Below are 27,373 nucleotides of genomic sequence, written 5' to 3' on the forward strand. Positions count from 1 at the left end.
TCCCGAAGGCAGGTGCAAGAAAAAGCAGCTGATGTGTGCGTACTGACATCTGGTGGTACCAAGGGAAATCGAAGCAACAATAGGAAGTAACGAAAATATTCGTGACTGATTTTAGCTTGAAAAGTGCATGACATTTTCCTACGTTTAAAATAGACCTTTCTGCAGTGAAAGAGCAAGAATTATTGAAAATATAGTTTTTTATTTGTGGAGAAAGAACTGAATATTTTATAGAGAACTGTGCAAGCTATTCTTTAATGTATTGTTCTTGGTGACACTGCACCAACATTGCTTAGGATAGAGGTTTTATAGTTATGCCCACGAATCTTCCGTCAAACAACCTTTTTTCAATTACTATTATTATTACATTATTGTTGTACAAACTTCTAGCACTATAAAAAAAATTCTGTAATTCAAATTACGGAAAAAAGTACCGGAACTCAGTGTGCCGGTATTTTTACCGTAATACAAGTACACAGAGTGCCGGTACTTTTTACCGTATTGTAATTTTTAGCTATCAGGAGTTGATCTCGGACAATAGCAATACGTGGTATGATACTGAATGTAAGTAATTTCTTTCTTTTTGATGAGATGACCATTCAAAAACATACTTAATCTGATGACAAAAGGCCATCGTGAAGACCACCAGAAATAACTTGTAATTGTTCAGCTTAATTAATAGGATCTTAATTGGTCTTTCAGTTTTGATTATAATTCTGAAGAGTTGATAAACATTGATTTATTGATTATTTACTCTTTTTTTCACACCTTACAAGGAATGGATATTCAGCTAGTTTAAAACACTATTGAGCATTTAGATTATCCTGTAAAACTTTCAAAAGTATTGAAAATGGTATCATACCTGCCATGATATTCGAATAGATGAAGAGTCCAGAGGAATAGCTTTAACATGCCTTGGTGGTGTTCTAGGAGCTGAAAAGGAATAAAAGTTTTTTATTGAAAACTGAAATGAAAAAAAAAATTTTTTTTATAGACAAAAATGTTTTGTCTTATTGTTAAACAATGTGTAAAAAACACAAAGTATGAAAAATTAAATTCTAATAGTTAAACACTACTGGCCATTAAAATTGCTACACCAGTTTGCTTGTTGCCCTGGCCAGCACAATCTCCTGATCTCTCCCCAAATGAAAACGTCTGGTCAATGGCTGACGAACGACTGGCACGGCACCACTCGTCAGTCACTACAGTCAATGAATTGTGGCATAATGTTGAAGCTGCATGGAATGCTTCACCGGTCCATGCTATCCAATCTCTGTTCGACTCGATGCCCCGGAGAATAACTGCTGTTATTGCTGCTCTGCTGTACTCTTCTGTAACTGCTCTGACTGCTGAATACTAAATCCTCAAGATCCGTATATCCAAATTCCTTAAAATTTAATCACTTGTTCTTCCAACTACAATGTATGTGCCCAATAAATATCATTCTGTTATTTGCATTCCTTCCTGGTGTAGCAATTTTAATGGTAAGTAGTGTATATATTTCCGGTAAAGTGGGTAACATATATAGTATAAAGCAACGAGAATAGTTATCCTACCGGGTTTGTTATCCCGGATAAACTGGTTATCAATTATACATGATAATTACAAAAAATAGTTAAGATAAGACAAAATAAAATATTAGCCAATCTGTTACATCAAGGAATTATTTTTAACTAAAACTAATTAGTCATTATCGCAAAATTTAAATGATAATTTTTCCTACTCTTCTGGTTTGTCATTCGGCTTTGTGTACCAATTCCAGATAATGTTTGAAATATCTAATCATTTTCAAACTTTGTCAAATTTCGGTACTGTAGAAAGTGCCAGAGTTCCCGCTTTGTTGATTGCATATACATGTATAATACATTCTAAATCCCTCTAAAGAATTCCAAGGATACAAAATAGTCTACAAATAAAAAATCGCAAATGTATATTTCATTATTCTTTAAATAAATTCTCTAAAACTTATTATTATTGTAATTATGTATCTAAACTCATTAAAAAGAAGTTTGCGTGTGTTTAGAAACTTAATAACTGATGTGGACATTTTTCATGAAATTGAAAATAAAAAGAAACGCGAAAAGGAAATGATTTATGAAGAATTCTGTAGGATATTTTAAGTATTGAACACAAAAAGTGCAAGCTTTGATTTTTTCCAATAATTAGTTTTATCATCGCAGAGATGATTTTTATCTCTTCAGCATCATTAATGATTAAAAGAAAGAGCAAATTTAAAGTGTCATTATTTTCTGAGAAAATATTATGAAGCACTCTTAAAATATTTTCTAGATCATTATAACCTCTGAAATGCAAAATGAATGAAAGCACACGCCATTTAAGAAGTTGCTTTGCTGGAAAATAATTAAGTATTACTTGTTGCTGTGATTGAAGTAGAAAATGATTTCTTGTTTTTCAATTATTGTTGAAATATATAACTAAATAATTTTGGGCATTTTTACCAAATAAATATGAGTTTTATTTTTTTAATTTACTTTTTCATTTAATTGAGTATTTTTTATGTGGTTCAAAGAACTTCTGATTTCTGAAATTGATCAAAGAGGTATACTTAGCAAAAAGCACAACATATAGAAAGAAAAAAACAATAGTAAGGTACCAAAGCTTTTATAGATCTCATTATTAGCAATATAATGAAATATGAGACTATATTTTATAATATATGACGTAGCCTCATGACATATTATAGATATTCTCCCCAGATTTAAAATTATAAGTTATTGAAAAATGTTCTCTGCTGTCACTTATCTAGCAAAATAGTTTTTAGCCAAATTAAAATCTATTTAAGTTGCTCGAAATCGGCCTAAAATTTAATGCTTCTTTGTCAAAATCATAAAATTCAATGTGTTTCAAAAACCCTCATATAAGACAAATTTTAGTGTTCAAGCTCAAGAATATAAAGCTTGTAAGAAAAAAATTAAGTATGAAACGTAACTATTAGTCCCCTAGAAGCCTTTTTGAAAACGGTAATGTTTTTCAAAAATATACAAAGTACTCGTATTTAAAGTAAAAATTGATGTGGAAATTGAGAAGCCGCGTACTTTAAAAAAACTATAGTAAGGTAATAAAGCTTTTATCGATCTCATTATTAACAATATAATAAAATATGAGACTATATTTTATAATATATGACGTAGCCTCATGACATATTATGGATATTCTCCCTAGATTTAAAATTATAAGTTATTGAAAAATGTTCTCTGCTGTCACTTATCTAGCAAAATAGTTTTTAGCTAAATTAAAATCTATTTAAGTTGCTCGAAATCGGCCTAAAATTTAATGCTTCTTTGTCAAAATCATAAAATTCAATGTGTTTCAAAAACCAGCATATTAGACAAATTTTAGTGTTCAAGCTCAAGAATATAAAGCTTGTAAGAAAAAAATTAAGTATGAAACGTAACTATTAGTCCCCTAGAAGCCTTTTTGAAAGCAGCAATTTTTTCAGAAATCTACAAAGTACTCGTATTTAGTGAAAAAATTGATATGGAAATTGAAAAGCCGCATATTTGAATATATATATATATATATATATATATATATATATATATATATATATATATATATATATATATATATATATATATATATCGAATTCGATTTTGAACTTGAAACTTTTAAGTTTTTAATTTAAACGAATTCTCCAAAAAAGTCAATCATTTTGTAAATAGATGATCACAGGAATAACTTTTTTATCGACTTAATTTGAATTTCATACAAAAAGATTTTCTGCGATACGCTTTTTAATGTAAGCCTAGAAAAACTACTTTGATTCTAGATAATTAAGTAACTACATCTTCTAACATGTCTTATTAATTTGAAATTTCTCAAATTCAGTAGTTTATGACAATTTTAGCAAGTAATTAAGCCCAATTATCTGACCTCAGTACTGATATTCCATATTTATTTAATTATATGCAATCACTTTATTGTAAATGGATACTTACCGTTAAAGAAACAGAGACGTCGAAAGCTTGCAACGTAATGAGATTATTACATGTATTTGTTTGCGTATTATAATATGATATAGTTCAGATTATTTGATATAGTTAAGGGAAAAGAAAAAATTTATGTTTTTTCTATATGTTGAGTAGATGCAATATGTTTATTTATATCAATCAATCTATTCATGTCAAGCTTGCATGGTTAGGCATTTTACTATAGTTACAATTTTAAAATTTTAACTGGTCATTTAAAATTTTAATGTTAAATTTTTAAAATAAAACATAAATTTATCATAATAAAACGAAAGAAAAATACAGAAATAATAATTCACGGACACACAAACGCTTCATGTTTTTAGAAGCAATGAATTTAATCTCAACCAACGTCTTGCTCTTAATTAAGATATTTACACCATTCTCAGTCTCAAGTTAAAAATAATCTTGGTCAAAAGTTGAGAAAGAATTAGATTAAATTCTTTTAAAGAGACTCCGAAATTAAAAATGAATGCCACGTCTTTAAGTCTATTTTTTTCCTAGACTCAGCAAGAATTGTTTTAATTAATTTTGTTTTCATAGCCATTATGCATTTGATATAACTCCAAAAAATGTTCTTAAAAAAGATTGCAAGCAAATAAAAAAAAGGGCATATACTCGCTAATTTTTTTATATTCCTAGCGAAAAGGAATTTTTATCTATCTTATCACTACACTGCAGAAGAACATCTGACTTAATTGATTTAATTCATCAAAAATTTACGAAACGAACCTTTTAAGGAATTAATTATCTCTCTTATATGTCGTTCGTAAAATCTGGTAAGGTGCTTCAACTACTACTTTTATTAACGGAGAAGAATAAAAAAAAAGATAAATATTAGAACTTTAATTAATTCTTTCGTTCTTTCAATTAATATGGCCCATGGCTTCGAGTTTCAGCTTAATCAATATGCATGTCAAAATATCGACAGTACTTGCACTTAATAATTACAACAATATTTAAAGAATAAAAAACATTGCATAATTCATTACAGTAGGATAAATTTTGTCACAATTAATTAGACGAGACAAGAGCCAATTAAGGCTGTTTGGGAGACAAGATTCTTTGGTATGGAAAATGTGAATGCCTCGTGGGTTACATGTTCCGTTAAATCAAATGTAAATTTGTATCTCTGAAATAAAAATAAAGTGAACAGCACTCCTGATTTTCCTAAATGAACAAACTAATTCTGTTCTCAAATTTTTAATTAATAGAAGTTGTTAATTGTATTGTTTTCGTGCAAAAATAAAAGATTTTTACAATTAATTAATTTCAGCTTCCTAGAGATTACTTACAGGGACTAATTACTAACTCATAATACTAACTCAAAAACAATGTCTCTCGTTATATTTTCTTTAAGTTTCACATAATAAGGCAATTGAAAGTAACTGAATGAAGCTGCTAAATTTTTCCATAGTGCCACAGTTCGTTAAGATACGGTTACCAGTAGGACACTGAAATAAAACACAACTGGCAGCGGTCAGTGTGCGTGTGGGTGACCTTTCTTATGATTCTGGAAAGTGACAGAACGTGAGCAGTACGGGTCCTCGTTAAATTGTTCTGAAGGACTTCACGTCGTCTGGCTATCAAATCAGGGGAGCCACCCCTTCTGTAGAGGATCAAAATTATGATGGCGTATCTTCGGATCATCATCAAAGATGTTTTCTAGACCATTGCTAATAGCCCATTGTGTAGCTCCAGTGCGACGTTAACTAATAAGAACAATAAAAAATCCTTCCAAAAATCATGCCAGTTAGTCAATTGCTTGGATAAAAGAAGAAAGAGGAAAATCCTTGCATTGAGTATCTTTAAGTATGCTTATTTGCTGAACTATCTGCCTTATGTATGTGCACTTCTGAAAATTAACTCATTAATTGCTCGTATTAGTATCATTAAGAAAAATAATCATAAACTATCTGCGTGGAAGGAAATTTTCGGACTGATTCAGTCGTGGGCTGACTGCTGTTGAAGCGAACTCTCTATATCTAAGACGTTTTCTCTCTAAGACCATGTATATCTCCTAAGCCTTAGTAAGATCTTTCCTCTCTAAGACCGTGTATATAGTTTATACCTTACTAAGATCTTTCCTCTCTAAGACCGTGTATATCTCCTATATTTTACTAAGATCTTTTCTATCTCTTAATCCTACATTTCCAAAACATTTTTAAAGCCTTTTATATCCAATCTATCTTTCCTACACCTTTCTAAGACCATGTGTAACTCATGATCAATATTTCGCATATCTCTCTAAAACCTCTCGATATCTTCTGACATCTGCTTTATCTTAAGTTTTTATATTTATTTTTATTGTTTTAGTTTTAATCTAGCTGATGTCATCAAAGAATTGAAATCCATAGAAGGATATGTAACGAGATTGAGTTGAAAATATCCATACACCTTCACTATGCTTACAGAAAATATATTTCTGAGGTCACCCGGACTCCAGACAGGAAAAGAAAAAGAGTGGGCTTGATCCGCGGCATCAAATGTTTGTTTTTCGTCAAGTACGAGAGATTTTAAATTTTTGTAAAGAAGGAAGCAACACTTGCTGCTAAGAACCGAATGCCGTGGTGAGCCATACTGGAGATCTTATACAATGAAGGCTCATCAAGAGCAAATGTGTGCTTTCTCCAAAGTGTAAAGGAAGCTTAACCCTATTGTAGCAATTAAATGATTCCTTCCTTGTCATATTTATGTTTTCGCAAATACCAACATTAAATTTTGACATGGCTTTCAAACTTATTTTTCGCCAGATGATGCTAAAATTAAATTAACAAAATCTTAGCAATACAAATTTATGTCAATCATCAACTTCAAAATGTCATTTCATTTTCTTAAGGCAGCAACATAAATTAATATATTCTTCTATTAATTCAACAAATAACTTTGGCTAATTCATTACTGTTTTGTTATGCAAAACTATTAACACCAAAGTATAATAAGAAGTTATGTTGAAAATAGTTTTAATATTTTAGAGTAGGAAAAAGTAAAAATTAAAATAAAATTTCAGAAGTATGAGCTAGCTTTTTAAAAATTACCTCCTACAAATGTTAGAGTAAAGAAAGGATTAGAACCTTAAATTTTTAGAAATGAACACAATGCTTTTTTCTTAGATTTGATTTATTTCTTTTCTCAAATAAAACTTTTTATGCTTTACAAAATTATTTCCCTCTTGTTTCTCTCAATTTGTGCATTTAAGCAGCACAATTTGCATAAAATATAAATCATAATTGTATCTATTCTAAAAGCATGGCATTTTTATTTATTCCACATTTAAATCTATGTATAAATAAATAATGCCTTAAATAAAAATATATTCACGAATTCATATCAAAATATTCAAACAATTTGTATATTTTAGATTCAAAAGCATTTTAGCATGCGATTTACTTTCGGAATTCAAATTTAAAGTTCTCAAACTACACAAAATCATTCAAATACTAAGAAGCATTTACTTTTTTTGTCAATTGCTTTCTGTGTTATTGTTGCACTATCTACATTTACTTAGCTCGTCAAAATTTCGTTTGCTGCGCCCTTTAACGACCGTCAATCCAACTAACGACATACCAGAGTATTGGAAACGCGCAGAAAATAGTTCCATCGAAAGAATGAAGCAACTTGCTTCCATTGCCGTGGGGCAAAAGGAGTAATAGTGAGAGTTTTAAGTTTTGTAACGAAGCCAATAACTGGATATTGAGTTTTTGTTCCTCTCCCATGAAAAAACAACAAATTTTAAAAGACGTTCTTATTTAACGACCATGTTGCCACGAGTTATTGGAATAAATAAAAAAAATCTCATTAAATTTAAACTGCTAAATCATTTTTATGTTCTCTTATTCGTATTATTCTTGTTTTGAATTTGTTTTCAGAAGCAAAAGTAAAATGAAATATTGCATTTATTTAAATACTTGTTTTTCTAAAGATTCTTCGGAACTGGAGAATGGAAGTAATTTTAATTTTTTTCAAAATCACTCATTAAATTTTCAGTCAGACATGTTAATTGTTAAGTTTCAGGGCAATAATAGGAGAATTTCTTTGCTGAACATGAAATTTATGAACAATATGTCTGCAGTTTAAAAAATGTTTCAGGTATAATAAATTTAAAAATAAAAATGTTTTAAAGTCTTGCTTAGAATGTTTAATTGGACACCTAAAAAAATATTTATAGAATAAGCACGGTGCAGAGTAAAATTTGAATGATAACCTGACCAGGAATTGTCACATAATAATTTATGTTAAAACTTTTGAAGCATGCAACATTTTGCCTCTTTCGCATTAGTTACACTGACATTAAATAAGGAAAATGTAAAGTTGGTCAAGAAACAAATTCAAGAATCAAAAAAGAAAAATGAAAAAAAAAAAAAAAACATTTTGGAGAAAATTACGTTTTAAGATACTTATAAAAGTAAATTATTTTTCGAAATAATTTTTTAAATGATTTCTCGTTGTAGTTTTAATTCAGTTAATACATTGTTATTATAAAAATACCTATAAATTGTCGAATTATAAAGAAATTTTGAATTTGTTGCACAAAGCAATATGAGATCTATTCTAAAATTGCAATAAAACATTTTAAATTGAGACTTTTAAAACGTAAATATTACAAAATCCGATTAAGGAAAAAAGTCTTGAATAAAAGTAAGCTTTTATAGCAAACAGTCGTAAGCGGAATATTCTGAAATTGGTGACTTATTCAAGTTAAAAATCATTGTTAGTTGGTTAAAAAGCATATGCCTTATACAACACCATCAAAAATTGTAAATTAAAATATTTTCATGCATAGTAAAATGCATATAAATCGAACAAGAAATGTAACTTTTCTGTGTCTCTCAAAATATCTATACCAATTTTGTATAAAGATTAGCACTTATTTAGCATTTCTTAGTGCAAACCAAAATTTCGGAATGATAATGGATAGTTGGTACAAAAAGCAAGTTGGAATAATTTCCTAAATTTTATCAGTTGGTTATTATTTGGTTGGTTATGTCCTTGCTTGTTGGTTATTAATTAGTTGGATAATTATCTTTACTAAATAATTATGTCACAAAATAATAAATACAAAATAAAAAAATAAAAATAAATAAATAAAAAAGAAAAATAAATAAATAAGTAAATAAATAAAAAACTAAAAAAAATAAATTTAAAAAAATAGTGGTATTGTATCATCTATTGCAATTTCAATGAGTTGTTAATTTTCAAAAATTTTATTAGATTTCCTCCAGAATTTGTATTTTGTTAGCTTATTTTCTTTTCCTTAGCAAAAACGAATAAGATATTTTCTTTAGTAAAAACAAATAAGTTTTAAAATTAGCTCCAACTACTCAAGTGTTGAGCCGGTAGAGCTCTTGGAAAAATTGTAATTATATTTTCCTTATTAACCTCCTATTGAATAACATGGAGGAAATCAATTTTATGATAAAAGCCCACAACTTACAGTTCGGAAAAAACAGGAATTAGCACTCAACAGACTAGATTAAAAGATGTTGATGACTTTTTAGCAACCTTTTCGGGCAGAGTAGCTGGAAAAGATAGCTTTTAGGAAATAAAATAATTCCAATAACTTTTTTGGAGAAGCTAGAGCTTTAAAGTTTTATTTTGCACGTTGGTATATCAGCCAGTGTGGGATATTGGCGTAAAATGCAAGTCACAGTTCCCAAGTGATATTGTGCAAAATTGCACCCGATTGTATTGTGTAAAGGTATATTCGAATGTAATGTTCAAAAGTATATTCAATTGAATTGTGCAAAATTATAATCAATGGTACTGTACAAAACTCACCATTTCTTATGTGCGTACTTTTTATAGTCATACGGGGGTGAATAAAAATTATATTTTTACATATTTTTCGTAAAATTGAAGCAGGAGGGGGTGAAAAACTAAAATTATTAATTGTGGTATATTTTCAATAAATACGATTTATTCATAAAACAATGTATAACACATGAATTTAAAAATTTTTGTTCAAAGCATACAGTTACTTCAACTTCAGAAAGAAAAACATTGAAAAATTCAATCATTATAATATTTTATTGCGCAGTGTTAAGAAAGTTCAAAATTAAACAAAGCTTACAAATAATGGAAGAAATATTCATTCGATAGCTGAAAAACTTTTCAAATGTAATAAATAACAGTACAACTTAGTTCTAAAAAATAGAAATTAATGTTTGGCGATTTCTTCATCTATATAAATCTATTTTAAAAATGTGTCACTGAATGTATATATATTTTCCAATCAATGCGAGACTAAAATAGGATAGAAAACACATGATTAAATTGAGCCAATTGCTAAGCATTTTTAATTACTAAGAAACATTAATGCTCTTGTTGATAAATCATTTAGATTTCAGATTCTTTAGCTCAAAACCTGATTATGCTTATAATAAGAATATTTTTAAATTACATTAATTAAGTATTAACAGTTAATTTTAAGTATTTATAAGAATAAAGTAATGAAAGAAATATTTGCCGAAGAAATGTTATATCATTTCTTTTGATTATCATTTAATATTTTAGAATAGAAAATGCCGAATAAAGAAATTAAAATAGATAAATTCGAATTGATATAAATCGGATATTTAACTCCATTATGTAAAAGCGAAAGGCTATTAAAAGTGTAATATGCGCAATTTTCCCCAACGTATTTATTTTTATTAACATTGAAAACGAATTAAGAGATTTAATTAAAATAAAAATTTCCAAGCTAAGTATTGTTCAAATTAAAGCAATCAGGGAAAAAAATTAGCGACTGATTGAGCTGTTAGCTTAGAGAATTCACAATTCTAAACTAATTTATTCCGGTGACAATACTCAAGAGTATGAACAAAATGAAAATAAAAAAAAATACAATTTATACATCTAATTAAACTAATTGTTAGATAAAACCCGAAACGGGACATGGAATCGTATATAACTAAATCGTTCAAGTGAAAAATTTTAGCTAGCTTTTGTAATAAAAATAACAGAAAAAGGAGTTTTCAAATGTAGAAAGCCTGATTTTAGCTGACTACTTTGAAACAAAAGCAACAAAATACCCGATGCTAATTTAGAAACTTGGAGAAGTTATAAAAAAGAGCTATTTTACTCGAATGTAGCGATTTCGAAAAATAAATACAACAGCAAATAAAAATCGAGAACGTAGAACGGGACATTTTCAATTTCGCTCCCTGCTGAACTTGTATGTTCTGGGAGTTACCAGGTTTCCATGGCAACGTCACGAGCCTTATCTTTTCCTTTGGAGATGAAACTTTAGGCATGGATTACGAAAAGTAAGGGAAATATTTGCAATCCGAAGAAAAAAAAATAAGGGGTTGGGAGTATAACCTTTAGCTATTTTATGTGAGTGATAAATATGGACTTTTATGTGACCCTGCCTATATCTATAAAAAGCGAGGTCGTATTTCAGAAAAAAGGAAAAAAAATATTCAAAATTCCAAGTAATTTATGGTTATTGGTTAAGGAGTACCTTATAACACTTTCGCGTGATCCCTATTCCTTTGAAATACCCATTTTAAATGAATTATTATTGTGTTTTTATGGGTTTTTTACTTTGAGAATCTCCACTTTAAACCAAATACACATCAAATAATCGTTCATCGTGTGTAGTTTGCAGAAATTCATTTTTAAGGAAGGCTATTTCGTATATTTATTTTATTGTGTTTATGTTAGATTAAATTTTGGTCCAATATATAAGACCAGTACTTAAAACTATTTTAAGCAATATTTCGAAGATCTATCATAAAATAAACTTTTTATTGAACGTTTAGTTTTATTGTCTCCTTCTGCGTTATTTAAATTATTTCATTATTTGTAAAAACTCTGAATAATTTTCAAACAAGGGTCTTCCATATAAAAATGGCTATCTTAGGATTTTATACTGTTTGCCAATATTAATAACATTACAATTTAATAATGTTTCAATACAATTATTTTTTACATAATTCTAAGACGCCGTAAATACTACAAAAGAATTTTTATAAAATTATTTTATAACAATACATGTTTTTATAAATACAACTTCTGGTATTAAATTATTTCTAGTATTAATTCTGGCATTAAAAACTAAAATATTTGGCATTTAAACCATTTATTTGGTAAATTTTCCGTTTATTTGGAAACAGTTTACTGGAAATTCAAATTTTCGAAATTAGAGTTATTATTATCATACATTTAATACAAAATACAAAACTGAAAAGGGAATTTAACTAATAAAGGATGTCCATGTCATGCTCTGAAGTATCATGATAAAATTAACAATTTTTACCACGTTTATAAAGTTTTATCACATATTATTAAGCGATATTTTAGCGTTAATTTTTCCAAAATCCCTACCAAAGAGTTTTGGTAAAATTTACGGACATTATTATATTTTGATGCTTCAATCGAACCAAAAAAAAAAAAAAAAAAAAAAAAAACGGTAAATAACATATTTTGATAGTTTTGACTATACTTTATTTCTTCGTGTACGTTACCAAAAGCAGTCTTGATGTAGTGATTTTTATGTGTCAATTAAATCGAACATCAATAAAGCTTTATCGTAAAGAAAGAAAATGTCTATTATGATTTGTTAGAGAAGTTTTTATTACCACACATCGTAGTTAAAAAATGCAAAATGAAAAAGTATATTTATCCAAATATGCAAAATTATAATCACTTATGATAAAGACATATTTTAAAACTGATTAAAAAAAACTGACTATTAAAACTGACATTACTATTCAAAACTATTAAAACTGACATTACCAAAGAGTTTCGGTAAAGAAAAAAATCCGAGCTGATCTGCTTTACCTTAGAGCAAGAAGAACGGTAAATTTGATCATATTCGGGCAGTTTCTTAGTACAAATTTTTCTTACGCTTTTAAATGATTTGGTAACTCATGCCCTTCAATGTTTTCTAACGTCATCCCTATGATTCAATGTTTTCATATAAAAAAGAATACATTTTTGATTTCCAGGGGCTACATTTAAGCATCTTCATTATGATCCTAATATTTTTTTAAAAGGCAATAACGCGGGAATTTTTTGACAATAACTGAATAAATTCTGATGTTATTTTCGTGAGCGTTATTGTTATACAGTGTTTTATTGTTTTACTTGGTTGATATATTGTTTTACTTAATACCTTCTATTTAGTTCATATATGTTTCCTTTTTTTAAAATTAATTATCCAAAAATACAACTAGATATACAGAACACTTCATTTACTTTTTAATTTTATTCAGCATAGGTAATCTTATTCAGTGATTCAGCATTTGCCATTTCGCAAAAATACATGCGTTATAAATTATAAAAAAATTAGTTTCATTATTTTATTGTTTTTCGTCTTAATATTTTCATTAATTGTATTTACAAAAAAAGAAACATTATGACGTTTTGAATAAAAAAGTTAATTTATGAAAATCAATTTCAATTCTAAATCAAATTCTTAAATATGTTGTTGTAAAATTTGTTTCGCTTACCCCATTTCAAAAATGTACTTTATCACTATATATATACATATATATATATATATATATATATATATATATATATATATATATATATATATATATTATAGTTTTTATCACTGGTATATTACTCTGTACTAAGAAAAGAGCATGGCCAAAACTACTAGAGTAACAAAAAATTTACTGTGATTCTGGCTCTATGGCAACAACAAAAAGCTCGGTAACTTTTCCCCAAATCCTTTGACATTGATTTTGATAAAACTAACAATAAAATTTGGTTTATAGTATATAATTAAATTTGGTAAATGTGGTAAAATTTGTTAACAATTATTTTTATTAAGTGTGTAACAATTAATTTAATTGTTATTTAATCACATTCGAACAAAACAGTCAAATAACCATAACGAAGATGGTATTCAAACAGTTAACTGTGAGAAAGACCATTGATTAATTACTCTCACCTAATACGGTTAAACAACCAGAATTTTATCGTACTAACTTGGCCCACTTAATGAAGCCACTTATTATATGATTATGAGTATATTATATGATTATGAGTATACTATATGATATGATATGATTATGAGTACATATTATAGCCGAGAGGGCTGATCTGTTAATCTCATGACAGACAGAACGAGGGTTCGAGTCGCAGTGTTGACACCAAAACAATTTTTGCATTCCCTTAAACACCTTAATTCATTAAACACTTTCTCCATTCTCTTCAACAAAGGAAGAGCTTCCAGTGTCCCACTATCCACAATTTGTGACCCTGGACTGTTAAAATATGATACTCTCATTCACACATAGATGGCAGCCCTATGAAGCTGGCAAACTGTCCCAAATGTCCAGTTAAACTTTTTTTTTACAGTTTTCAAACCATGCTATTTGTAAATGGTAAAAAATCGTATAGTTTTGTATTCATGGTTTCTTAACAATATTGGTTATATACGGTTTTAAAACTGTGGAGATAAAAAAAAGGTTCTTTAAGGTAAACTTTACTGTTAATTGGATGAACAGACTGATGCCGGTTATTTTATCGTATCTTAAGAATGAGAACTCTAACGGTGCATACGGTGCAGTAATTTAACCAGAATTGTTTCTTCGCATGTATAAAAGTAAGACAGCAGTTTTTTAGTAAAACCATCAAAATAATTACTATAAATAAACCTTTTATAATTTGAATAAAATTGAAAAACTTACCTTCTGCGTTTGTTGTTACTGAGAGTTCAGAACTTGGTAGGCTTTGTCCAATGCCGTTTCTAGCATTAACATAAATGTGATAAGTCGTGACAGGTCTCAGACTAGCTATTGTTGCACTCGTGTCCGCACTTGACACTACAACTCTCTTTGATCTTTCATCAGGCCATTTATCTATAAAACACGAAAGGTCAGATATAAAAATAAACGAAATAAGGTATATATAATATCAATTTGCATAGACTTTAAGAAATTTCCCTGAAAAAATGGTTACATAAAAATTTCTTTAATTGTTATTTTTACACATTCAAACAAAGCAGTCAAATTACCATAAATAAGATGGTATTTAAGCTGTTAACTAAGAGAAAAATCTTTTATTAACTGCTGTCACCTAATAAGGTAAATCAACCAGAATATTATCGCGTCAACTAGGCCTACCTTATGAAGCCATTTGTATTATAGTCAAGAGGACTAATATGCCAATCTCAAGACCGAAACAACGGGGGTTCAAGTCCGAGCAATGACACCACAATATTTCTTGCATCCTCTTAAACACATGAAGAGTTTATCCAGCTTCTTGCACTACCTAAAAGTGACCTCTGACAAATAAAATATGATGTTCTCATTCATGCATAGATGGCAGCACCATAAGGCTAATTAACAGAAAAAAGTTTAATATTTCCCATCTCTTACGACAGGTGACACAACCAGATAAACTAATTATACCACATCCCACTGTTCATCTGATAAAACACAACTCAACAACAACTTAACTCCAATGCCCATCAACGAAAAGCAAACCTTCAATGTCCAGTTAAATCTCTTTTATACGGTTTTGAAGTCAAGTAAGTTATAAATGGTTTTAAAAAAAAACGTACAGTTTTGCATTTAAGGCTTTTTAACCATGCTAGTCGTAAACAATTTCAAAACTGTAAAGGTGAAAGTGCTCTTGACCGCAAACTTTACGGTAAATCGGGTCAGACTGCTGCTAGTTATTCCACCGTAATTTTAGAATGACAATTCTAACAAAGTAGATTGGAATGTTAACTGAACGTGTTGGTCTTGTATACAATTTGTAATTTAACTTAAATCACACAATTTTGCCAGAATTTTAAGATTAGATATTTTACCATTTGACAAGTTGTTGAAGGTATGCAAAAGGTGATACGTCTGTTCAAGAATATGATTGATTAATTTGTTACGGCACCAGAAACTATATCCTTCTAATTTATCTGATTTAAGAAAAAGTTAAATTTATTTATCAAAGAAATAGAAATCGAAAATGATTTTTCTTAAATTTACATAAAAATTAAAAATGTTTTAATATGAATACATTTATCTTCTATAGAATTCTAAATAATTAGAGATAAAAATACTAAATCACTCAATTAATTTACTTCATCAACCAGCATTGTTCCGGGTTTAATGTTTCTTTTACATGAAATACTTCAATAAAACATGATTTAACAGTAAAAATGCAAATCCAAACTGAAATACAGATTGAAATGCAAACTTATTACTTAGCTATTATTTAAAAGAAAGTTCAAATTTTTTTTGTTATTTTAATTCATGGTGTTAGCAGTTTTAATGAAAAAAAATCTAAGTAAATTCGGTTTCCCTTTCTTAGCACATATGTATCACACAAAATAATTTTATTTAAAATATTTTTGTGGAACATACACAATAATACCATACCATGCTACTAATAAAATATAATACATACAGTTCTACTGATGAAACATGGCTTCACAATACGCAGTAACACATACGCAAAAAAAATCAGAATTTTACTTTTAATAAAAAAGATATAATTTTCAAATAAATTAGCATATTTGAAACTCAGATTTTCATCTTCGCTATTTTCCGGTTGAAAATAAGTAGAGATTTTACTATATAGAGTTACGATAATTTAAGTAAATTTTTGTAACGAATAGATCAAGTGAATGTTAAAAATACTTTTCGTCAAATTAATCATAAAATACTCATTTAAAACTGTTTTTGCTAAAAAGTATGTCGTATTTTAGTATAAAAATATTCAAAATATTCAGTTTTAAGAATTAAAATGAATAAATGGAATAAACGAACATTCAAATAAAAAAGTTGTTTCTAATATAAATATTTAAATAAAACATGAAAGAAAAATCTGAGTTTTATTTTAAACTCAGATTTTAAACTCTATTTAACTATTAACTCTATATCTATTAACTCTATATTTTAAACTCTATTTTAAATTTAACTTAATTATTTTGAACATAATTAAGTGAAAAATTCTCAATTTTAAAATAGTTAAAATTCGAGTACTAATGTTGTTAGAAATGAATTTTCTTCAGTTTTAATTACGCTGAATAAGTCAAAACGTTTGAATAAGTCAAAAATCTGTTTCGTATATATCTATTTAGTGTGTAAAATTTCAATATAGAATGAGAAAAAAATATTCTGTGCATTTTATTGATAATGGAGAATTTTTTGTAAAAATAAAAAAACCCGTTTGAATAGTAGCATTTATACTTTGACAGATATGCATTTGATCGCTTTAAAAATATACTTTGTACATAAATCCAATTACAAATCTTACAATAAAGTTTTAAAATGAGAAAATAATCTCATCTACATTTCCTAATGATTTAGGGAATAATTTCAATTTTCTTGCTGAACTTCTAAATGCTCTTGAAATCCTTAATCGCCAATGGGTGGGTTGAGAAGATTACTTTTCAATAGCTTCAAGTGGGGAAACGCTTTGCCTTAATGAACTTGGGGAGAATGATGCCAATGGCACTTAATAGCTAATTACGCTCTTCATAATAATGATGCTATTAAATACTTATAGTTCACGATCAAAACTTTAAGACACTCAAGTAGCGAATTTGAAGTTTAAGATACTTTCTGCACAATACTAAGAAAAGAGGAAATCATTTTGAAACTTTTCTATTTTTTAAAATATAAATCTTAATTTTTAGCTTCTTAGTTTCGTATTTTATGCTTATTACGAGGGCAATTAAATATTTAATTAAGAATGAAATATATCCGTTTGCATGGTAATGAAATATGCTTTCGTTATGTAATGAGTTTTAGCTTGAAAGGGCTTCGTTGAAGGTTAATATTTAAATAATTACTTTTGAATTTGTGATCAAAAGTATTAAATGAAGTAACAATTTATGTCTTACAAAAGAAAAATTTCTCTAAGTGTATTGATGTATGTTTTATTGGTATTATAATTTTTCGATATTGATAAACGGTATCTAAAAGATATGTATACTGAAATTATTGTATTTGTAAGAAAAATGAGCCAAAAGAAATATTGGAAGACCTACAAATAGAAATTTCCTTTTTTTGTCAAAGATGATCAAGCGGCTTTATGATGATTATTATTCAACATCATAGTACTGAGTTATCTATTAAGTATTAAGGAAATATAATTGATTTAAAAAAATAATTCAGAAAATAGTTTCTGATTGAATCATTTCTAGCTTTGAAGGCAAAGTTCTAAATTATTAAAACAATGTTATTTTCTAAAACATATTAAAAATAAGGTTTTTCTCAAATAAATCTTATGCGCGTTTAATTAAATTTTGTCATATTTAGCTGTCATTTTTATTTAGGATTTGAGTGTCAATTAATTATAAGATTTAATATTGGCACTAACCAATTGTCCTCAAAATATATTTCTATACTTTATCCGAATGAAGCAAAAGCAATCACTCTAAACAAATATTTAAACTCTTAAGTAAGCTACCAAACAACTAACAAAATGTTTATTTTTACCATTTTAAGATACTATCGGCGCTTAAAATTTTGTCGATCTTTATGATTTCGTTAAACAGCAATTGTGATATGCTTTTAAAGTATCAAATGTTTTATAAATGAGATAGACTCTTAATCTATCATTTATGTATTATGTATAGGCAATGTTTAATAAATATGTAAATTTAAACACAATTTTAATCAGGGAATCATTGAAAAGATTTGTATTGATTCAATTTTAATTTACTACATTGATTGATCATATTCTTCAAAATAACTAATAAAATAAAATAAAATAAAATAAAAGCAATTTTTAATTTAAACGGAATTATTTGAAACCTAATATACATGCAATTTCGTTTTTGTGTTTATCAATTACCTACCATACGTATTTGATGCCTAACGTAATAAATTTAAACGCTATGACATAAAAATTACAAACTTAAAAACCCATAAAAGTTGTAAAATATAGCAATCATGAAGCAGAAAAGAATAATAAAAGAGAAAGTATGGCTTTCAGGCTAAATTAATAAGTCAAAAAGTCATAGTAATGGGTGCTAGCATTGGAATAAATTATTTTTTAAACTTTGATAGAGATTGGAAACTTACATTAAACATGCAAGCAATTCTTTACTTTTGATGTTAAAAAAAGGTGGTGTTTTTATCACATAATCACAAAAAAAAATTTTGCAACATGGTGCTTGAACCATCTAACTAGTTAAACATCAAAAATGAAAAACAATTTTTTGCATTCTTGAAAATGTTATTAACTTATAACTCGATAAGAATAACTTATATTATGCGATAAATAGAATATTAAATGCGAAAAAAATGTTGAAATGCTTATAATTTTATAATCCTTTGATACAGATGGGACACCTCAGTTCCTTTTACATACTTTTTCTCACGTTCTAATTACAAGAAAAAATATTTTTGGGATTTTTTAATTTTTTAAAACAGTCTTTTAGTTACTAAAATAATCTGGCAGATTGTATTTGTACTAATATATGAAATCCAAAAAAAGGAGTCAGCAGTTTTTTTCATTCATATTCAAAAAAATTATACAATAATTAGTTTTGTGAATTTAAGACATTCCAAAGATAAGTAACTGTTTCTCTTACATCTGATGAACTGCAAGTAAATGTAAATAAATTTTTGGAAGTGGACCGTGTTTGAAGATTTTGCCTTTATCGCAGAAAATGACACCAGCGTTACATTGGTTTATCTTATAACAATAAATTATAGAAATGGTAAAAATAATATTTTGCACTTTCATTTACAGTTCTATAATTATATACCAAAATAGAATGAAATGGTTGCTGAGAATAAAAAATAACATATAAGTTGTTAATTTCGTTAAAATTAAGATCAAAATGAGACTTTTTCTATTATCAATTTATAAAAAAAACATATTAGCTTTAAATTTGTCTAAAAGTTTGGAGAAAAAAGTGTAAAAGTAAAAATTTTTTTTGACCTTTTTCTCAAATAAATATAATTCAATGAAACTCAAAATCGGACAACTTAATTTAAAAACTATCTTTCAACATTTAGTAAATTATTGCGACTATTTATCCGTCGTGAAATTCGTTGGAAATGGTCCTGAAACTGGTTAGTTGAATACATAGTGTTATTAGTTGAATACATTAGTTGAATACATAGTGTAACAAATTTTAAAGAATATTTTTAAACATCTAAAACTGTTATAATGTGCCAAAAGGAAACTAAACAGACGATTTTATTTCAGTTTCCTTAATTTGCAATTTTCTTAGAGCTACTTTAAGTGTAGACATTAATGATTTTAGACTTGACTGCTCTTCAACTGTTTAAACTAAAGGGAAAGTTTTCTAAGTATTTCATGAGTAGTGGACAAAATTTAGCTAAGAGGTTTCTAAGATTACTTCATGCTTCAAGAAACTGTAAACTAAGATTGCATTATAAAGTTTGTTGTATCTTACTTTCATTACTTCATTAGCGATAGCATTGAAACCTATTATGTTTTTTAACAATAAATTTTGATTCCATAAATAATACATCATATATCCTATAGATTGAATTGTTTAAACATTTAAAGTAACACGTTTTAAGGATATTAATAGTAATAAAGAGGGAATTATCTAAGATTTAAATTATAAATAACTGCGAAAAAGCGAATCTATGTGAAAATACAATTTTTTTTAATTTCTTGCATGCAGTTTATAGTTAGCTATGTGATTCAATCCTATTTTGCAATTATCGAGTTCTTTCGCAAATTGAATCTTACTAGCGAAATACAAATGATGAATATAACGATTCACTGGTATGGTGAATTATTTAAGCAATTAAGCTACTTTTATAGTAATAGTGTCCCATTTTTAAAGTAAATAATGGTGGAATAATCTATGATTGAACTATTTATTTTATAATAGCAACCTATTAGTAAACTAGGATGAAATAATTCATTTTCTTTACCTCATGATGAGCATTTAGTATATTTTGGATACTCATTATACGATCATTAACTTTTTTTAGTATAAGATGTTGATTTTATGAATGATACATTCTAACAAACATTAGTTGATTTGTAAAAATGCATAAAAATACATATTACAATAGATTAAAATACAATTTGATATTATATTAATAAGTATAGCATTGATTTGATGGTAATCAAATTAAAATGATTCCAAAACTATGAAAATCATATTAAAATTTTGTAAAATATTCTTCGTATAATTGTACTTATCTTTCATAGTGGAGAAATAGGATTCGAGCACCAGTGGTGGCTTAGAACCCATCCAGTTTCATATTGATAGGTAAATTTTGTATTGAAGTAAAGGTGGTTTTTGCGCAATTCAGACCACGGCGCCACAATCATGCCATTGGTCACGAAATAGTGGAGGTCTAACCTCAATGATTTTCCACTGGCCTACAATAGGCTTTAACGTCGATGCTATATTTTATTTTTCTATTGCATCAAAAATGCTAAATTATCTGTTTCTGAACTGTAAAAACACGATTTAGAATTAATGTAATGAAGTTATAATAAGTCGTTTCAATTTTAAATGTACATTACAATGCAATTTTAAATTTAAATGACATTTTCTAAGAACAAATTCAATTACTTCGTAATACATTATGTATCTAAAATCATGTTTCAAACTTAAACGATTGAATCTTTAGCATTAAACATTTTAAATGATAAATGTAATTATTTATGTTTCATTAAATTACTAAAAAACAACTAAATAATTAATGAAAGAACATAATTAAAATTACATAAAAATATTGCTTTTTTCATTAATATGCAACAATTTTATATTCGATTCAAAACGTTTAGTGAAACATATTAAAAATTAAACATAAAGTTATGAAATTGAGTTTCGAAAGACAAAAATCTATACATAAAATATAGTTTCGATTTTTTTATACATCGAATAACGCTTATTGATAATAAATAAAAATTATCAAATAATATGAAAACAAAATTACTTAAAATATGAAACGATTTAAATACATTAAATATATTTAAATGCATATTAAATGATGAGATATTAACATCAAGATGGGATATTTAAAGACTTTCTATTTTTTACAAGCAAACCATTAAAGGATGAAAATTAAATAGCTTTCAGGTTTTACCTATGTCTGGTCGATACGTGATGATATAAGATGTGATTGGATTATTCCCTGGGTGTCCTGGTGTCCATGATAAACTAATGGAATTACTGGTTACTTCTAATGGTTTGAGATCTTGTGGTGGATCTGGTGGCTCTGAAAATTTTTAAAAGAGAAATATAAATGAAAACACTGGGAAAACGTTAATAGATCTCCTCACTAAATTGGGGGGTGATATTGATATTGAGAAATGTTTTAACCTGTTCAAGGTGGCTGCAAAATGCTATAACACTAAAGAAACAGGAATTAATTTCAATCGTTTGGTAAAACGATTTCACTCTCACTATTCCTGTTATCGGCATTTTCTATAATAGCAGACGATTGTTGCTTAAAGCAAAACATTTAGAATAAATTTTAAGATGGAATCGAAGGGTGGATGGTTAAACAGTTTTTCGATCTTGGATTTTCTTCAAGTAGAATCCTTAAGCAATTAAAATCTTTTGCGTTTAATGGAACATTTATATACAGAACCACAAATTGATTATAGGATATTAATAGCTGTAAAGATTGGCCCAGGTTTGGTCGTCCACGCTCAGTTCGTACAAAAAAAGCGCATTAAAAGAATTCGTGAAAAAATTCGAGGAAATTCACTGTTCTCTGCTAATAAAATAGCTGCAGAAGAGAACGTGACTTGAAAAAAAATGAAAGTTACATTAAATAAAGACCTGGGTTTTCGCCCTTGTCGCAAAATAAAAGTTCAGGGTTTGACAACTGCTTAAAAATTAAAAAGGTAACGAAGATGCAAGAAATTGCTGAACCGTCACGGTAACAAAAGTGCTGACAGAATAGTCTTTTCTGAAGAGAAAATATTTTGCACTGAACAAAGTTATAATGCTAAAAATAATGCTGCATATTCAGCAAGCTTCGGAGCTATACCTGAAAGTGTAAGAATTGTTCAACGCTTTCAGTACAAGAATTTTGTAATGACTTCCGCTGCAGTGTCAAATAATGAGAAATTTCCTCAAAAATTCATCAAAAACGGGGTAAAACTCAATGCTGGATATTACTAAAATGAATTACTGGATACACATTTATTACCAGATGCTGACAGATTGTATTCCAAAAAGGATTGGGTATTTCAATTCTGCACCGTCACACCGATTCAAAACAACACAGGCTTGGCTCCATGATAATTATTTGAAATTTTTTAAGCAAGAAGATTGGCCCCCTTATTCACCAGATCTAAATCCTTTAGACTTTTGTGTTTAGGGTATTCCGTTAAGTTAATGCTAAGTAGCAGAGAAGTTTAGACTCTTTCAAAGCTTCTTTGGTACGTAAATGGGACAAAGAACCTCTTAAAATGATTCGCGCCGCCATCGGGCTATGGCGTAAGAGATTATCTTTAGTAATCGATAAAGATGGTGTCGAAATGAATATATTTTTAAGGTAAAATTCCGTTTATAGTGTTCATCATATTGGTGTATTTATCATTTTCTATTTAATATCTGTACAACAAAATGATTCGATATTTGTAACAATATTTTGCAGCCACCCAGTAAACTTAAAAACATTATGAGATTAAAACATGTAAACATAGAAGTTTTTCTTCCTTAGGTGACTATTAAAATACCTAAGAGACTTTCCTACAATTCGAAATACTTAAGTACATAAACCTCTATATTCTTAGATTAAATTCATTTCAGAGTTCTGACGTTAAATATCTTCAGTGGTGGACGGATGGAGGGTTAGTTGATCTAATCTTGGGGGGTTTCTATGGTTTTCCTCTACATGAAATGCAAATGCGGGTTTGTTCAATCAAAAAGTCCTCGACGAAGGCTAGTTTGTCACAACGCGTGGTCCATGAGCTTCTTTTTTTCAGTGTAGAGTTCACAAAAACTAGGATACGAGATTGAACAATGATAGTTTTAAATTCAGAATTAGGTTAGCTGTTCGACGCCGGTTATAAAATTAAATAATTTGCTTTGAATTCTTTTAAATTATTATTTAAATTTATTTTCTGTATTTTAATTTCTATAATCAACTTTTTGTAAATTTAAACAAAATATATTTTTTTTTAATTGAATGCATTCTTTTTAATTTAATAGGCATCAAAAGCTATGTAATTTCAGTAGCAACAAGAATATTGATTTTACTAATATTTTTTTTTTAATGATTATTGAAAAAACTCTTTTTTTTATGATTCCAATTTAAAACTAATTTATCTTAGCTAGAAACTTTATAGAGTATGATATCACTATAGAAGAGACACGATGAAGGAACATATGCTAAAGTTTGTTGATAATATAAAGCAATTAATCAAGTCTTTCATGATTTATTTCTCAAAGAGGCTAAGAGAAACCATTAATTATGCCAAGGCTCGGATAAGCTCTTCTTAAATTAAATAAATGTTCAAAGCGAAGATAAAGTAAATCAGTTTTCATTTGGTAATTGCTAAACGTTTTCTGGCATATATATTGATAATTTTGAGTACGATTATTTTACACTGACTTTTTCAGAACATTCCTTATAAAATTTACAAAAAAGAAATTGAGTTCTAAATTAAATCTTAATTTAATGACAATGAATCTGTTTGGATAGTATTTAAATTCTAGATCCTACCACTTATAACATTTTTGAACATTTTATTATATTTTCTCAGTTGCTTTCAATCTATTGTGATTGAAATAAATGGAGCTTTAGCTTTCACATAATGAAATTGAAGTTCTGTTATTTTATTGTTTCTGGTAAATTTGAATACATTTGATTATGTTGGAAGTAAAACTTTATGACATTAACTATACTTATCCATATACTTTTGGCTCCAGTAACAAATTCAAATGCGTCATCACCCTGGATAATGGTTGATTTAATATTTGGAAAACTGCTTAGTAGCAATTTTAATAATTCAAAAAAAGCACTTCATATATTTCAATGAACTTAATCCAGGGGATGATTTTAGCCACAAATTCATAAGCAAAGGTGTTTTGTGAATGAAGATATTTTTTGTTACAAAGAATTTTATTATTTATTTTCATATACTTTAGTACTTTTGACCTATAACTGAATTATTTAGCCCGAATCTATAAATAAAGTTAGAAACAAAATCTGCAAAATATTTGTGCAATAAAACAATTGACGAAAAAGCGCAAAATATAATTTTAATTGTTAATGCAATATAATCTTAGTTGTTAATATAATATAATTTTATGTGTTAATATAATATAATCTTAATTGTAATTATAATATAATTTTAAGTGTTAATATAATATAATTTTAATTGCTAATAGAATATAATTTTAATTGTTAATGGAATATAATTTAAATTGTTCATAGAATATAATTTCAATTGCTAATATAATATAATTTTAATTCTGTCATTCAGTTCAAGATTTTTTTGTAACATTTAAGGACTATTACATTTATATTCATTAAAATTATTTTAATGCCTTAGCGTGCCCTAATTTAGTTTAAAACATATGTGTATTCATTTTTATAATTTCGCATTCTTCATATTTCGTAAGAATTCTATAAGCCTAAAACATTACAACAGTTAAACGTCAATTACAAATGATATTTCTTAATTTAAACTTTTAAAATATTTTTTTTATAAATTATCAAGTGTACATATTGATTTCTTTACAAAGTTGACTGGGGCTTTTAACCCTTTAAGAACAGGGTATAAATCAATGTTTATAAAGCAAGGATTTCTTAATGAAAGCAACTATCCCGAATTCCATGAATACTTTGTAAATACCGTCTGCCGAGAGAAAAAATTACGACCTCCAATTACGCAATCTTTCGAACCTTCTAGACGATCCCAGGCTGCTAAACTTTATTTTTAATTAGAATAACGCTCCTTTCAGCGTTGCACAGATAACATCAAAAGGCGTAACTCTTGGTGCAGAAATAATTAGTTTTCCCAACCAGTCAACCAGTGACGATAAAAATTGAACTTTCAGCAGTTTTCAGCGCAGATAAATGTCGCCGAAAAGAAACCTTAAGAGTTTTTGAAAATCTACGAGTTTTCTCGTATCCAGAGAAAAGAAACATTGTTATCTTTCATTTGCCTTCGATGAGAGAGCATTTTTGTCAAACAATGAAACTGTTTTGAATTGGAGTCTGTGTATTTATCAAAGCTTTTGTTTGTACTTGTGTTTGGTATTGTTTCTTTAAACGCAAAAGAGGACAACGACTTTGTTGTGTGATTTACCATAATCAAAGTATTTTTTTTTCACAACTAAAAGAAAATTGCGTTTATTTGAAATTTATATTTATTTTTAGCATTATTATTTTATATTAATTGAGGCAATTAAATCCTGTACATTATTTAACATAGATATTACAAGAACTAGCTAATTATTTTTTTAACTACATAAATGGAAGTAGTGTGAGTATTTTTTAAATTTTTATTATTAATTAACGAGATTATAAAATATTTACTTATGATATAATAATCTTTTATAACGGTGACCGCTGATTTCAGAGTCTTTAAGAAACTCATACGCTGTTTTAACACTTTCAGAATTAGAATTCTCACTTTTGAGGATTCCGCGTTTCTTGAGTGGTATTTTGAAAATCATTTCGTTTTGAAATCACGAGATTTTTCACAAAAAGCGATTTCCCAAGTACATGATGAAAATGTTTCCTCAACTAAACACCTCATCGTAGTGCATTGTGAAAGATAGTTAACTAGTAGGATGAAACTAGACTACAGACTAGATGATCGAAAATAAAGCCGAAAGGCCCCTATGGTTGTCAAGGAGTTGGTCTCGGACCAGGAAGATCACGGGTTCGAATCCCTCTTCAGGTATGGGAGTAAATTATCTCTCTGTTCTATTTGTCCTTACTGTGCCATTTGGGTGACATATAATTGTGTTGGGCGACATTTATTAAGGACTCCTATTTTTTTCTATTTTCTCTATTTTTTTTTTAAAGTAGAATGATGAACTATTAAATCTTTAATTTTGGCGAAACTTGTTCCCTCAAAGAATATATATATTTCATCGATGTATATTTCATCGACGATATATATTTCATCACTTTGCCAAATTTTTTTCTCGGAGTATATTCCATAAAACGGTTTCGTCAGAAACGAAGAAAGCTTCGTGATATTTTGAGTATCTATTTTTTATGGTGAATGGATTGGCGTTTCCTTCAGAAGTGGTTTGAAATCCACCAAGCTTTAAATTGAGGAATACCAACTTGTATGGAAGTAAACAAAAGCCAGTACTCAATGCTGACCGCATTGCTACCACAGTGCCAGTCCCGAAATTCATAACCCTTGACTCCTATGCTCCCAGAAACAACAAACTGGCTGTTGTGAAAGTGTTTTAACTATCGAGAGTAAAATAAAGCATCAATAGTTTAGAATAATAGATTTGCAAAAAATTCGGGTTTTAAGAAACAAAT

General features: G+C 27.9%; 1 protein-coding gene across 11 annotated transcripts in view; it reads right to left on the minus strand.

The window, feature by feature from the left end:
* Positions 1-27,373, minus strand: part of LOC107441504 (cell adhesion molecule Dscam1) — a 434,487-nt gene that overhangs the window by 124,339 nt on the left and 282,775 nt on the right. For all 11 annotated transcript variants that reach the window (XR_015429993.1, XR_015429992.1, XR_015429995.1 and 8 more), the window contains exons 14-16: positions 21,989-22,120; positions 14,633-14,803; positions 860-930 (exon numbers count right to left, since the gene is read on the minus strand). Coding sequence is in view for 7 of the 11 variants with exons in the window: in XM_087154077.1 (XP_087010203.1) it covers positions 860-930; positions 14,633-14,803; positions 21,989-22,120 (374 nt within the window). In the remaining 4 variants the exon portion in view is untranslated. The remainder of the gene's footprint in view (positions 1-859; positions 931-14,632; positions 14,804-21,988; positions 22,121-27,373) is intronic.

The sequence above is a fragment of the Parasteatoda tepidariorum genome, chromosome 10, assembly GCF_982258835.1.
Source record: "Parasteatoda tepidariorum strain Cologne lab strain chromosome 10, Ptep-v5.0, whole genome shotgun sequence".
NCBI lineage: Eukaryota > Metazoa > Arthropoda > Arachnida > Araneae > Theridiidae > Parasteatoda > Parasteatoda tepidariorum.